The sequence below is a fragment of the Bos taurus genome, chromosome 22, assembly GCF_002263795.3.
Source record: "Bos taurus isolate L1 Dominette 01449 registration number 42190680 breed Hereford chromosome 22, ARS-UCD2.0, whole genome shotgun sequence".
Lineage (NCBI taxonomy): Eukaryota > Metazoa > Chordata > Mammalia > Artiodactyla > Bovidae > Bos > Bos taurus.
The window spans coordinates 6,233,307-6,248,332 of record NC_037349.1 but is presented as its reverse complement, the minus strand read 5'-3'; the positions used below and the strand labels follow the sequence as shown (position 1 = coordinate 6,248,332).

The 15,026-nt window shown below is 45.5% G+C and overlaps 1 protein-coding gene across 8 annotated transcripts in view; it reads left to right on the top strand.

Moving 5' to 3' along the window:
* Nucleotides 1–15,026, top strand: part of OSBPL10 (oxysterol binding protein like 10) — a 362,790-nt gene that overhangs the window by 251,758 nt on the left and 96,006 nt on the right. For all 8 annotated transcript variants that reach the window (XM_059879973.1, XM_059879968.1, XM_059879967.1 and 5 more), the window contains exon 5: nt 5,680–5,890. In XM_059879973.1, the coding sequence (XP_059735956.1) occupies nt 5,680–5,890 (211 nt within the window). The remainder of the gene's footprint in view (nt 1–5,679; nt 5,891–15,026) is intronic.

Here is a 15,026-nt window from a genome sequence, read left to right as displayed (position 1 = left end):
AATAGATAACTAATGAGAACGTACTGTACACCACGGGGAGCTCTGCTCAGTGCTCCGTGGTGACCTACATGGGAAGGAAATCTAAAAAAAAAAAAAGAGAGAGGGCTATATGTATACATACAGCTGATTCATTTTGCTGTACAGCAGAAACTAACACAGCATTATAAAGCAACTATACTCCAATGAAATTTTTTTTTAAAAATCTGGGAATTAGAAATTTGGTTGACAAAACAGAGACTTGACAGGGATCAAGGAACAGTGGCTTAGGACTGGCAGAAACAGCAAGGTGAGGATGTTGAGGCAAGGCAGGCAGTGAGTTTTAGGGGCATGCTGTATGTTGCTGGATATTTTAGAGACTTCTGTAATGAGCTGTGGAGTCATGTCTGGGTGGGGAGTCTGAAATACTAAAGTAATGCTACTGAAGGTAGTTGAATAGTAAATCCATGTTAATGGAGATGGCTAGTTAGTAGGTTAGTTAGTTTGGGTTCTAAGGTCTTTGGAGCCTGGCTTGTAAGCCTGGGTGATGACTTTGGCCAAGTGAAAAAAATTGCCCTAAGGTGGTCAAGGACTGATCCATGACCCAGACATAAGACTTAGCAGGGGCTCTGGGGTTCCATCAGGCTGAGGAGAAATGCCAAAGCAAGGCCACCTCGAGGTTGACATCGAATTGTTTGGTCTCCTCCCAAGCAGGACAGATTGAATTGCTGAAGGCCCCGGGTTGTCTGGGAGCCCAGGAGGTTCTGCCAACAAGGCTGGCAGCTCTGGTGACAATAAGTTAAGAAAGCCATGCGTGAGGCTGATGCTTTGGTTACCGATGGATGGATGAGTGACGAGCTGGTGTTTGTTGATGTCTGACCTGTCAGGACGGGACCATTCTGGCTCCCCTCCAAACCTACACCAAGCTTTGCAGGTCAGAACAGTCTAAGGTGATCGAGGCTAGTGTAGCCACTGCTTCTTCGGTCCTCCTTTAGCTAGATCTCATCTTGTTGAGCTGATGTCATTGGGGTTTGGTCTTTGCCTTTAGCTTTGGTTTCAGCTTCACTGAAAGAGAACAATACAATCTGCGGCCACTGACTTTCTTTGCATTAACCTACACTTTGATTTTGCAGAGCATATGCCATTGTTTGCACCATGAGGAATGGATCATAGCGTTTCCGCTTCCCTATGAAATTGGACTTGACCTACAGTTAATCTATTTTAGAACCTCGGAGTTGATGTGTTCAGGGAGTAGATCTCTGAAATTTGACGAGGGTCCTGTTTGCACCCATGTTACGAGGTGTGATGCCCCTGACTGTAGAAATGAAATGCCAGCAAGAAATGAAACGTGTGCCTTTTGTTCGCCCTGGTTTTTAAACACCACGCATGGTTCATATTGCGCTTCAGAAGAAGTGTTTAGGGACCTCCTGGTTGATCCAGTGACTTAAGGCTGCACTTCCAATGCAGGGGCGCTGGCTTGATACCTGGGGAACTAAGATCCTGCATGCCTCATGGAGCAGCCAAAGAATAAAATAAAGAAGCGTTCAGAAACCTGATTTGAAATACATGTAATTCGTGGTTCAGGCTGTTCCAAGGCTGGTGGCCGTCACTGACCACGCTTCGTTCTTATGTTGAGGTTGTGGGAACCTGCGGGTCAGAGTGAGCCGCTTAGAGACTTGGTGTTGCATATACAGCTTTGTGACATCTTCTCAAATGTGCCCTTCATTAAAATCAGATATGAGAAGGGTTAAAACTTGTTCTTCCCAAGTCTGATGGGAGGTTCTCCTCAGGACCTCCCAATCTGAGGAATGTTTGGGCAGCAATAACCATGATACATCAGCGTGAGGCTGGCAGTCCTGCATTGCTTGCAGAGTTCATTCAGTTCCTTTTGGAGCCTGATGACACTAATAGAAAGTGAAGGTTGGCATCAGTTGTGTCTGTAAAGACTAAAGTTCTGTTTCACATCACATGGAAAAGGGAGAGAAAATGAATCACTAGGCATCTACTTAACATGTCAAGCACTGTGCTGGGATCATTTTACTTTCAGTGCTCCGTTTACCAGAAGGATGCTGAAGTCCATCCAGTGCCTGGTCACTGGCATGTCTTTAGTGCAGGATGACTCAGGGGGGCGCTACTGGCATTTTTGAGCAGGAAAGTTCTTGAGTGGGCTGTGGCCTGACTTGTGGGGCATGTGGCACCCCCGCCCTCTCCCACTCAGCACCAGCTGTTCTGCAGTCACTGTAACTGACAAATCCACCCACCGCCAGTCCTGGTGTCCCCTCCAGGTGGCCATCCTGTCTCTAGCGCTGGCAATAGGCTCTCAATAAACACTGTCAGATATTTTCCAGAGAGTAGGTATGTGCCGCCCATCTCTGGGTGCGTGCCTCTCTTGTAAAAGCGTAGGAGATGCGGGGAGTCAGCTTTGTGTTTATTGACTTTTAGCTGTACTGGGTTTTCGTTGCTGCACATGGGCTTTCTCTAGTTGCAGCGAGAGGGATACTCTCTAGCTGTGGTATGCAGGCTTCTCATTGCAGTGGTTTCTCTTGTTGCAGAGCACGAGCTTGAGATGCTCAGGCTCAGTAGCTGTGGCTCAAAGGGTCTAGAGTGAGCGCTCAGTAGCTGTGGTGCTTGAGCTTAGCAGCTCCACAGCCTGTAGGATCTTAGTCCTGTCTGACAAGGGATTGAACCAGTGTCCCCTGAACTTGCAATTGGATTCTTAACCACTGAACCACCAGGGGGTGGGGTCCACAATTTTGTGTCTTTTTTACCTGAGATTTGCATCATATTTTATGCTTGTGAAATAATTATTTATCCTATGCTATATAATTGGAATATAGTTCTTTTTGTTGATTAAAAATGAGTATATTCCAACTACTATATAGAAAATAGATAATCCCCAAGGACCTACTGTATAGCACAGGGAACCCTGTTCAGTGTTCTGTGGTGACCTATATGGGAAAAGAATCTGAAAAAGAATGGATATATGTGTAGATTCATAAGTGAATCATTCTGCAGTACACCTAAAACTACCACAATACTGTGAGTCAGTTATAGTCCAAGACAAAATAAAAGTTAAAAAATGAGTGGATTCCATAGTTAATAGCTTCATTTTACTTACCTTTTCTCTTAAGCATTATGACATCCTCTGTAATAGTCAAGAACATATGATTTACATTCTGGTGTTATATTTTCTTCTTCTCTTTCAACACATCACTTTTTGAGACAAGTTTTTATGGTAGGAATTTACAGAAATGCTGACTACGACAAGTAGCTCGAAGTCAACTTCTCCCTAAATGTTAGCAGTTCTCCATAGAGTTGACTGTCAATGAGTATGTAAACATTTTATCTTTTTGAGGTTAAATTTAACCATTTTCTTGGCAAACTTAAACTGATAGCAGAGTTATTATTTTTCCTGAATCTTCAGCTGTGTTGTCCTAATTGACTGAGATGATTCCTGCAGACTCTGTGTCATAAATGGATTCTTTTGCACCTCAGTGAAACGAAAGGGACCCTGGGGGTTCATTCATTCATTCAACAGATAGTTGCTTGGGATCCATCAGTGAATCACACAGATAGAATGATTCCTGCTTTCATGCTAGTACCGATGATTTTAAATTATGTGGTGCAGGAAGCTTTCCCAAGAAGGCAGCTCTTCAGCAAAGACCTGAAGAAGGAACGAATTCTTACTGAGCCCCTGTTATGCCTCAGGTACTGTTTGAGGCGCCAGAATGGCTAGCTATAACCTCTGTAATCAGCAGAAAATAACTTACATGGCCAGAGGATGAGCATGTAATATGTTTAATGTCACTATTTAAAAAAAATCTTTTTGAAGTAACAGCACCAATTTTGGTTAAGTAGGATTGCAATGGGCAAACTATGTGTTTTTAAGGCAATGACTACACTGATAGGAAATAGGAGATATTGTCTTCAAAAGAAAATAGAAAGAGAAGCCCAAGTATGGGATGGGTTTTGTGTCCAGGTTCAGCGGTCCTTGCAGAGGTATGGCTTCTCCCCGGGTGGTGGCATCATGATGGTCACAAGGATCCTCCTGGGGATGATGGTGACGAAGCAGGAGCAACTGCTTTAGAGTAAGGATGGCTTTTGTGGGAGCTGCTTGAAGAACAGTGAGAGTCCAGGGAGCAGGAGTTGGTCCCTGCCTCGAATGCTGACCTGTGACCTCGGGCGGGCTGCCTTTGCTCCTCCACACATCAGCTCGACTGCTTATTTGCTGGCCATGCAATTTATGCTCATCATCTTGTTTAGCAAGATAAGGTATAAAAACAGGAGGAGGATGCACTTCACAAGATCACCAGTCAAGTCCTTTTCTAGTTCTCAGATTCCTTTCTCCTTGATTTGTCCAAGGAAACACTGCTTGTCTGTAGCTTTTGAATTGAAGCCAGGCCACTATGGGGTTAACTGGTTTGTCACAGCGTTAGCTGTGGAGCAGGGCTGGCTCTTGAACTCCTGGTTTTTCTCCTCCTCTTGGCTCCCTACACACCTGGTGTTAAGGAAGTTGATGGCTCTCCTAGCATTTTAGGGGCAGAGTGGGTTGGCACTGGTTTTGCTGTGTGTGTGGTCTCACCCCCACAAATGCTAGCCCCAGATTTCACTTTTATTTCCTGAACTTCAAGGAGGACCACCAAGGAGTTAGGGATGGACAGGAGATGGAAGCAAAGCAAGGAATTAACCTTGCTCTGAGACAAAGCCAGGGGTGCCCATTGTCTCGGATAACCTTCCTGTGGTCCAAGGACCTTAAAGTTGATCACAAGACTTCTACTTTTAGTGTATTTATTTTTACCTTCCAAAGATCTGTAAAAGATACACCTGGATGGCCTGGTGGTCCCCTTCAGGTCTAAAGTTCTAAAATTCTCTTGTGTGCAGAGCTGCAGAGGCCAAGTACCTCTGGGTAGATGGACCCGAATGGATTTTATCCCAGGCCTGCGGCATCCCAGGACGAATGTGTGCCAAGCATCCTCAGACTGCATCTTCATGCCACCGTAGTCTGGGTGGTGATGTTGTCTTGCACCACACTTTTTTTTCTTTTAATTAATTAATTTATTTTAATTGGAGGCTAATTACTTTACAGTATTGTAGTGGTTTTTGCCATACATTGACACGAATCAGCCATGGGTGTACATGTGTTCCCCATCCCATCCCATGCCATCCCTTAGGGTCATCCCAGTGCTCCTGAGCGCCCTGTCTCATGCATCAAACCTGGACTGGTGGTCTATTTCACATATGGTAATATACATGTTTCAATGCTGTTCTTTCAAATCATCCCACCCTTGCCTCCTCCCACAGAGTCCAAAAGACTGTTCTTGACATCTGTGTCTCTTTTGCTGTCTCACATATAGGGTCATCATTACCATCTTTCTAAATCCCATATATATGCATTAGTATACTGTATTGGTGTTTTTCTTTCTGACTGACTTCACTCTGTATAATAGGCTCCGGTTTCATCCACCTCATTAGAACTGATTCAAATGTATTCTTTTTAATAGCTGAGTAATACTCCATTGTGTATATGTACCACAGCTTTCTTCTCCATTCATCTGCTGATGGCATCTAGGTCGCTTCCATGTCCTGGCTATTGTAAACAGCTGCACCACACTTTGATCCACTCCCATGGCTTAAGCGCTGGCTTCCGGACGGTGGAAGTGAGGCCTTCCGACTCTCACCTCTGGCTGTCTCCCTTTTCCGCAGATGATGACCCAGGTGGAGGGGCAGCAGAAGAACCTGGTGCACGCCATCGAGTCTCTCCCGGGGTCTGGTCCCCTCACTGCCTTGGACCAGGACCTACTGCTCCTGAAAGCTACCTCCGCTGCCACCCTCAGCTGCCTCGGGGAGTGCCTGAGCCTGCTCCAGCAGAGCCTGCACCACGCCGGCCAGTCCAGCCACAGGCCGGGGGCCTCGGGTAAGACGTCCCCAGCGGCAGCGCGCCCGGGTCTGCGAGTGCGCGTGGTATGGTGTGCGTATGTGCCTGTCTGTCCGCCGTGACCTTCTTCCTTTAAATCGCTCCATCTCGCCTTTTATCCAAGTGCTTCTCCGTTTACCCCTTCTCCACCTCGCTTGGGCTGTCTATATTTTTTTCATTTTGCCTATTAGCAGTGTGCCATCCTGTCAACAATTTAACGTTTTCATGAATGCTGTAGAACTCCTTTGAAACTTGCTAGCACTCAATTCTCCGTTGCCTTCTGTTTGTGAATTTTGCACTCAGTGCTGTGTTTGCAAGGTCCGTTGCTCTGCAGCGTCTGGTCTGCTCTTTCTAACTGTGCCTGTGGGGCGTGTCCTCCACACCCTCCCATGATGAGCAGCCGCCTTGCCTCCTGCTCTCTGCCCCGGACCACCATGCCCTCCTCTTTGCTGTCTCCTCAGGGCCTGGTGTGAGATTTTCTCTGGGATACATAACAGAAGCATTTCTAGTTGTTTATCAAGAAGTTCAAGATAATAATAAACTCCCTGAAGAGGCGCCAGTCCTTTTGAGGGGAGGTTTCATCGATAAGCAGATAAAAAGATATTCGGGAAGATTAAATTAAATGATAAAGGTGAAAATGGCTTGAGATGGGTCATGTCATAGAGAATTATAAAGTATTAGAAGAGATGCACTGAAGCCTCACTGAGCTTTGTTGCCCAGGATTCAGTTAATTAACGAAGAATGAGGCAATTCAGGTGATGGGAAGCCAAGCCAGGTTATGATGAATGGTCTATATTTCACATTTCCTCCAGGTCCCCACTGCTCTCCTCTGTCACCAAGGTTAAGGGGTGATGTTGGTTTCCCAGAGGCAGCTGTGGTGGGGGGGGTGAGTTTCTTCTGTAGTACCCACCGTCATTTACTAAGCTCTGATTCTATCAGTGTCTACCTTTTGCTACACATTTTATGCAATCTTCACAAAGTGTGTATCATTATGCCCATCATGTGGGTGAGCTGAGGCTCAGAGCAGTTAAATGACCTGCCCGAAGCCACCCTGGTACCACAAAGTCCAGGGGTGGGCTCTGCCCACTGTGGCAGGTGCCTGGGGTCCTTTGTTCAAACCAGAACAGACCACCCCGTAGACTCTGGATTCCCCAAACTGGAACTGGGGACACTGTCCTGCTCACATCTTCATTTTCTCAGGGCAGGTATTTGTAGTTTTTCTTTATTTGGGAAATAGTTTGAGACTTCTAAAAAAGTTATAAGAATAGTATGAAAAATTCTCATCAATCTCCAAATTCTCCAAATGCTATTACAATGTTTGCCCCATATTCTCTGTATGTATAAGCCTATTATAATATTCTAGCCACTAAAGAGTAAGTTGCTGACAATATGTATCTTTACTTTCCTATACCTCAGTGTGAATTTCCTTAAAAAAAGGGGTACTCTTCTCTGTAATAACAGTACAATGGTCCAAATCGAGAAATTAACATAACTACAGTCCTCTTCCTAATTTGCAGACCTTACTAAATTTTTTTAAAATTGTATTTGTTTATATTTTTGCCTGCACTCAGTCTTCGTTGCTACATGTGGGTTTTTTCTAGTTGTGATGAGCAGGGGTTACTCTCCAGTTGTGGTGCCTGCGCTTCTCATTGCGGGGGCTTCTCTTGTTGTGGAGAACAGGCTCTATGGCACACGGGCTTCGGTAGTTGTAGCTCTTGAACTCTGTAGAGTGTGGGCTCAGTAGATGTGTTGCATGGACTTAGTTGCCCCGTGGCATTGTCACCTTCCCTGACCAAGGACTGAACCCATGTCCCCTGTATTGGCAGGCAGATTCTTAATCACTGAGCACCAGGGAAGTCCCGACTTTACAGAAGTTTCCCTTTGACTCTACCCGTGTCTTCTGTAACGAAAGAAAAAACATTCAGGTGCCAGATCTGGGCTTGGGAGAGGCGTGTGTGTCCAGGTGCAGAGTGAAGGCACTCCCTGTGCTTCTTCTCCTTGCTTTTTTCTTCTCTACTTGAAAATTGCGACTTTCCCTGGTCTGGTTTGAGCCTCAGTGACTGCTTTAGGCATTGGGCACACCTCAGCATTAGACTGGGTGCTTCTCAAAGTTCCTAGAACTCTTCTTGCACCAGAACCTGCATCTAGGCTCTGCGAACAAATGGGCTCATTCCAAGAAGGGGTGGCTAAGAAACTTGAACCATTTTCTTGTGCCTGAAATTCATGCCTTACTTTTTTCTTCAGGGTGACTTTCTAGTAAATTTCGAATTTTCGTTCCAGATTTTCATTCTTTCTCTGGGGTTTTTAAGGGCTGGAAGGACAAAGCTTGAGGTCGAATTTCAGATGTGGTGAGAGGTTGAAATGGGGACTGTCTGTGGGGGACGCGGGAGACCACGCAGTGTCCTGGACACTGCCCCACCCACCCTGCTGCCTCCTGGGGGGAGTGGTCGTCCTGTCCCTTCGGGGACCTGACTCCGTTGTCCATCCACCCTTCCTTTTAGCCATTTTTACCGGGGAACTTGGCTGAAGGTTGGAGAGTAGAGCATGAAGCATCATAAAGGTTATTCTGTTTCTTTGTCTTCCTAACCCCTTCCAAAGTTACATTCCATACAACACAGCCCTTTGCATTTTAAAACATTCTGCGCATGTCTTTTAAATCTGTGCCAGCACATTTAGGGGAAAAAAGGTGGAATTACATCCTCATCCAAAGCATCATAGTTGCCTGCAGTTAAAACAGAATTCCAGGATCTCAAGCTAATGGAATGGAAGAACCTGGCGACCCCAGGAGTGTCATCTCAAAATGCATTTTTTAAGAACCTCAGGGTTCTTTGGGTTGATAGGGACTGAAGCAGCCTGACTCCTGCTGATAAAAACTTAATGGTTATATCCAAGGAGTGCCAGACTGGGTTGATGGAAATAAAAATCTCATTAAAGCGAACCTCTATCAGGCTTTCCTCCAGAGCAGTGGTCCCCAGCCTTTTGGGCACCAGGAACCAGCTTTGTGAAAGACACTTTTTCCATGGACCGGAAGTTGGGGGATGGTTTCCGGATGATTCAAGCAAATTCATTTATTGCTCACTTTATTTCTAATCTAATGCCACGACTGATCTGACAGGAGGTACCAGTCTGTGGCCCAGAGGTTGGGGACCCCTGCTCTAGAGTTTCAAGGGGCAGGGGGTGAGGGGTGGGGCACAGATTGTGCGGCACAGCCGATATCTGTAGGCACTGTTCATGAAATCTCTTTGCTTTCTGATCCCTTCTGCACTGATTTTTTTTTTTTTTTCTTTCTGCCCCTCTTTGGAATCAAAACCAATCTGTGATCTCTCAGCATCTTCTGTAGCTTCTCGTTGCATCTTCTGGGGAACCTGGTGGCTCTAGAGCCTTTGTCTGCAGATGTTGCTCCCTGACCTCAATTTCATTTCAAACAGAGTGACTGGACCAAGGTGGAGAATTACTTGAGCTCTCCTCTGTGCCCACCTACACATTTCAGGCTCGGGTCCTGTCTCCGATGTTACCTCTGAGATAATTCAGGGCTGAAATGCTTCATCTAACTTCTGTTTATGGAGAGGTTTGTAGCTAAAATTTATAAAGGAACGTGGCTTCTTGGTCCAGGCTTATGTTCCCCAGTTCTCCTCTGTCCTGGTGACTGAATCTTCTCCAGCATTTTGATAGAGGCAGATGTGTGATGGGATGGGGCAGGTGGGCATCTGGTTTCCCGAGTCCAGATATGTGCCTCTGATTTTCCGTGATGTGACAAGTCAGGGCTGCACCAGAGCTGGAGATGGCTGGGCTGCTTGGGAGTCTGTGCTGGAGTGGGATTCCAGACCTTAAAGTGGTCTAGGGGGGCAGAGCAGTCTGCTGCCTGTGCTTCTGGGGAGTTCCTTATCTGATAAGGGAACATGATTCAAAGGTAGCACAGACACCTGTGATCAGACCAGCATGTTCCTGTGCACTGTGAGAGCTGGCTACCACCCTATGGTGGGTGCAGGACATGCTGGGAGAGAACGCTGGGGTTAGAGCTGCTGGAGTGGGGTGGCAGAGGAATCCGCATGGATAATGCTCATGCCCTTGGGCATGAATCAGGGCTAGAGACCAAGACACATGTAATTGAAGAGAGGGGAACCGGAGCAGAATGTAACATGCACTTCTTAACTTGCCCTTCCAGTAACTGTTTCATTCTCTTTTAAGATTTACAAGGATTGTCGGTTAATAAGCCAGTTGTATTGGTTCCTGCTATTTGGGGGTTTTGGCCAAAAGGGTCAAAAAATGAGACTTTTTCCTTTTGGCCACGCCACACAGCATGTGGGGTCCAGTTCCCTCATCAGGGCTTGAACTCAGGCCTCCTGTGTGGGAAGTGTGGAGTCTTAACCACTGTGCCGGGGTCCAGCCCCGGCTGATCCAGGATATTCGAAGGAGAGACGGCATAGGCGACCTATTTATTTAAATATTTATCAAAAATATAAACAGTAATTGAATGAGGATAGCTCAGTGAGGAAATTCAGTGGAGAAAAGAGGCTGAGTAGCTTGGTTTACGCGGGAGACCAATAAAACTTCAAGACAAGAAGTTTGCACCACTTACGTAGGCCGCAGGCGTCCTTCCGTTCTCCCGAAGGAGGGGAGACACTGAGGCCTCTCCGGTCGGATCTTAGAAGCCCAGGCATAATTAGTAAGCATGGTGGGTTCCACGCTCCAGATGGAGACTCAGCCAGAGTGAGAGAGAAAGCGACATGGGGAGACCAAGTTTCAGTGAACAAGGCCCGCACTTTATTTTCCAAAGTAGTTTTTATACCTTAAGTTATGCATAGAGGGTAATGGGGGAAGGGGTGGAGTCATGCAAGGACAGCAGTTCCTGGTCCTAATCGAAGCCAGGCTTTCAAACTTATCATATGCAAAAGTTCAGGTGATTTACATCATCTTCTGGCCAGGAGGCCTGTTAACATTTTAAGAAACTTATTTTTCTCTAAAGGTGATTATTCTAAAGTCAGGCGCCAGCCTCCAAAAAGCATTGGACAAAGCTGCATTCCTATAGGGCAAAGGTGAGGTGGGCTCAGTCAAGAAAAGACTTAACTCAAGGGTCCAAGGTTACAAACATTGAGGCTACTACTTACATTTCTATACACCCATTATATCAATCAATACACTGCCAAGGACACAGTAGGTAAGGAGTATGGAGACTTAGCAGCAAACATTGGCTCAATAAGCGGAAAACCCTTCACCAATACAATTTCTAACCAATCTTTTAACTACTCAAAGGAATCTGTGTTTAGACAGTTTAGAACATCTCCTGCCTCTCACAGTTGGGAGGCTCTGAGCCAACATGTGGCCGGAAAAACCTATTCAGGCAGGCTAGAGGACTTCCAAAGGAGTTTGTAGGTTGAAACACTGTCACACCCAGGAATTATTAACTGGAGCTGTAAGCTAACTTTTTTCAGAGAGAAGTAGTCAGGGACAGCCCCCCTGTGAAGTCAGAGGTGTAGGTGAGAGCACAAAGCAGAAAGTAGGCAGACTCTGGTTTGGGGGTAGATGCTCGAGAATTTCCAGGGGGACTCCTGAGGCTCGATCCTGCCTTTGCGTATGCCGAGCCTCCTTCCTCATGACCTTTGTCATGGGCGGAGTTCCTCACGCTGGCTCCTGGCAGTGATAGAATTCCAGTTGAGCTATTCCAGATCCTGAAAGATGATGCTGTGGAAAGTGCTGCACTCAATATGCAATATGCACTCAATATGCAATATGCTGGCCCCCGGGCACCACTGGACCATCAGGAAAGTCCTGGTGAGACTATTGTAGGGGCCTTTCTGGGCTTTTCCCGCTTGTTGACTTCTTCCTTCTGTTCTGCTTCACTTTTTCCCAGAAACAACTTCAGATTCTCAACTTTCATCCCTTTTCCCCACTCAGACCCCTTTTTTCCCTCTGCCCCTACAATGTCTATCTTTTCTCTTTCTCTATCCATCTTTCTCTCCTGACACCCAATGCTTCTGGTGGCAGTGCGTCCCATTTAAGTCACCTTCCCTTATTTTGTGATTAAAAGTCAAGATAAAAATGTGATGATCCCTTCAGTAAGCAACATATTTGGAAATACTACCATTGCAGAATATTTCAGATGGGTAGTTTTATTTATTTTTTTACAGCGGTCAAAACAGATTGATTGGCACTTCCTCCATAAAGAAAGCCGTCAGATCCTACCATACCAGCTCTTCATCGTAAATACACCCTATGTTTTCCCCCACGCTTGTAAATGTCAGTCTTACTTGGGGAAAGCCCTCTCAGATTGACTGCACCCCAGAGGCGGGAGTTCACTGTGTTACAGGAACAGTGGGGGGCCTTCCAGTGCCTCCCCTGTCACTGGCCTCTGTCTGGGCAGAGGCATCACAGCGCTGGTGTGGGTACTGCAGCCTCCAGCGCTCCAACAAGGGTAAGCTGAGGCCAAGCGCAGAGTCAGACAGTCCCACAGTCAAAGCTTTAAGCCCGTGGTTAAATCTTCTGTAGCTTTCTTTCTGCTTCTGGTTGGTTAAGAGAACCAGAAAGTCCCCCCTCCCTCTTTTTTCTTGGGTTTCTTGTGTCTACTAAGGCGTGTTGTGTGAGGAGCTGCAGGCATGCATCAAAACCTGGGGTAAGCACTGGTTTGCACATTGGTGAACACCTGACCCATTGCCTTCCTCCTCTCTCCCACTGGATCATCTCCCACTGGATCATCTCTGATGGTCTGCCACTCAGGAGCTTTAAGGTGGACTGGAAAGTGAAAGGTAATTGACATACACCCAGTAGGCTACGGTCAGCAGCCACGTGGTAATGTTAGATCCTGGTTTTCTTTGCATTTGTACTTGCTGGTATGTCTGTGATCATCTTTCTGTCATAGACCTTCTGAGTCACTTTCTGTAGGTTTTCTCACTTGTCCAACACATCTGTAGTAAAACACACCTTGAGCCTCTGTGCCACTAAGAAAAAGGTGCCAGTTAATCTATGACACATCATTGAGCATAAGATGGACTCTGATTTCAGAGATGTTAAAATGTGAAAATTGGTGTGTCTTTGGATTAATGAAATCTGGTTTAGACTTGTGTTTTGTTTTATGACACAACCTTGAGAATTTATCTTTCAAACACATCGTGCAGCCAGTTATTTTTTTTCCTTACACTGATGCTTGTTTTTCTGTTAGTCTCCATTACGCCTTTTGTTTCTGTGTTCCTATGCTGCTTTTCTTGTTTCCTCTCATTTTGCTACAGAGGTTGTGTTTCCTTTTCTTTAGCGTTTTGGGGGGAAATATGTATATAAATTATAGTAGTGGTTACAGTGCAGTGTTCGTAAAGATTCATTGACTTGTATTATTGTAATTGTCAAAATCAAGAATGACACATTGTGTAGAGTGATGAAGACTCAGAATACTTTAATTTCCTTTTTTTCTCGGTAGACTTCCCGATATTTGATTAAAATATAATGTGGGAGATATTATCAATATTTTAATATTAATTTAATACTTAATAATGTGTAATAATGATTCAGATCAGATCAGTCGCTCAGTCATGTCTGATTCTTTGCGACCCCATGAATCGCAGCACGCCAGGCCTCCCTGTCCATTACCAACTCCCGGAGTTCACTCAGACTCATGTCCATCGAGTCAGTGATGCCATCCAGCCACCTCATCCTCTGTCGTTACCTTCTCCTCTTGCCCCCAATCCCTCCCAGCATCAGAGTCTTTTCCAATGAGTCAACTCTTCGCATGAGGTGGCCAAAGTACTGGAGTTTCAGTTTTAGCATCATTCCTTCCAAAGAAATCCCAGGGCTGATCTCCTTCAGAATGGACTGGTTAGATCTCCGTGCAGTCCAGGGGACTCTCAAGAATCTTCTCCAACACCACAGTTCAAAAGCATCAATTCTTTGGCGCTCAGCCTTCTTCACAGTCCAACTCTCACATCCATACATGACCACAGGAAAAACCATAGCCTTGACTAGACGGACCTTTGTTGGCAAAGTAATGTCTCTGCTTTTGAACATGCTATCTAGGTTGGTCATAACTTTCCTTCCAAGGAGTAAGCGTCTTTTAATTTCATGGCTGCAGTCACCATCTGCAGTGATTTTGGAGCCCCAAAAAATAAAGTCTGACACTGTTTCCACTGTTTCCCCATCTATTTCCCACGAAGTGATGGGACCGGATGCCATGATCTTCGTTTTCTGAATGTTGAGCTTTAATCCAACTTTTTCACTCTCTTCCTTCACTTTCATCAAGAGGCTTTTTAGTTCCTCTTCACTTCTGCCATAAGGGTGGTGTCATCTGCATATCTGAGGTTATTGATATTTCTCCCGGCAATCTTGATTCCAGCTTGTGTTTCTTCCAGTCCAGCGTTTCTCATCATGTACCCTGCATATAAGTTAAATAAGCAGGGTGACGATATACAGCCTTGACGTACTCCTTTTCCTATTTGGAACCAGTCTGTTGTTCCATGTCCAGTTTTAACTGTTGCTTCCTGACAAATCTCTTTAAAAGAATTTTGACTTAATAGTCAGTGGTGTTTCATGTTTTCAAGAAGTATTTAAATTCAGTTCCAGGGCTAGGACGGGGTGTGGTGAGTGGAACAACTACTGTGAGCACAAATTTAACAGTACCAAAGTCATTGAGATAAATGATGTTTTAATGCAATATCTTTAAACCAAAATTAATGCAAAAAAATCCAGGATGAACAAAATATCAAAATCTTAAAGACAGGACTTGACTGGGAGAGGCAACTGAGTCCTTTAAGACATTTTTTTGTTTTGACACTAATTTTGATTTAAACAATATTGCATGAAGGTGACATTTATCTTGATGACTGAGTGTTTTGATGCCTGTTTAAATTTTAGCCAGAGGCAAGTGCCTTTTCCCTCCCGAGCCCCAGCCCTGCTTAGCCTTGCGTTCAGCTGGGTTCATCGCTCACTGCCGCTCCTTTCACACAGCTTCTCCGGTCTTGAGTTTTTTATCCTGGTGCTTTTCTTCATGTCTTGGGATATGTCCTCAAGTCATTTTTTCCCCGGAAAGTGGGATATTTTCTGAGTCCCCGCAGTGGTACTCAGAAGGCATAGAGGGTAGAGTTTGAGAGTCTGGGCTCTGGGCACAGGTGGCCAGGGTGTTCATCTGCCATTTACCCCTGACACTTACTGGCTC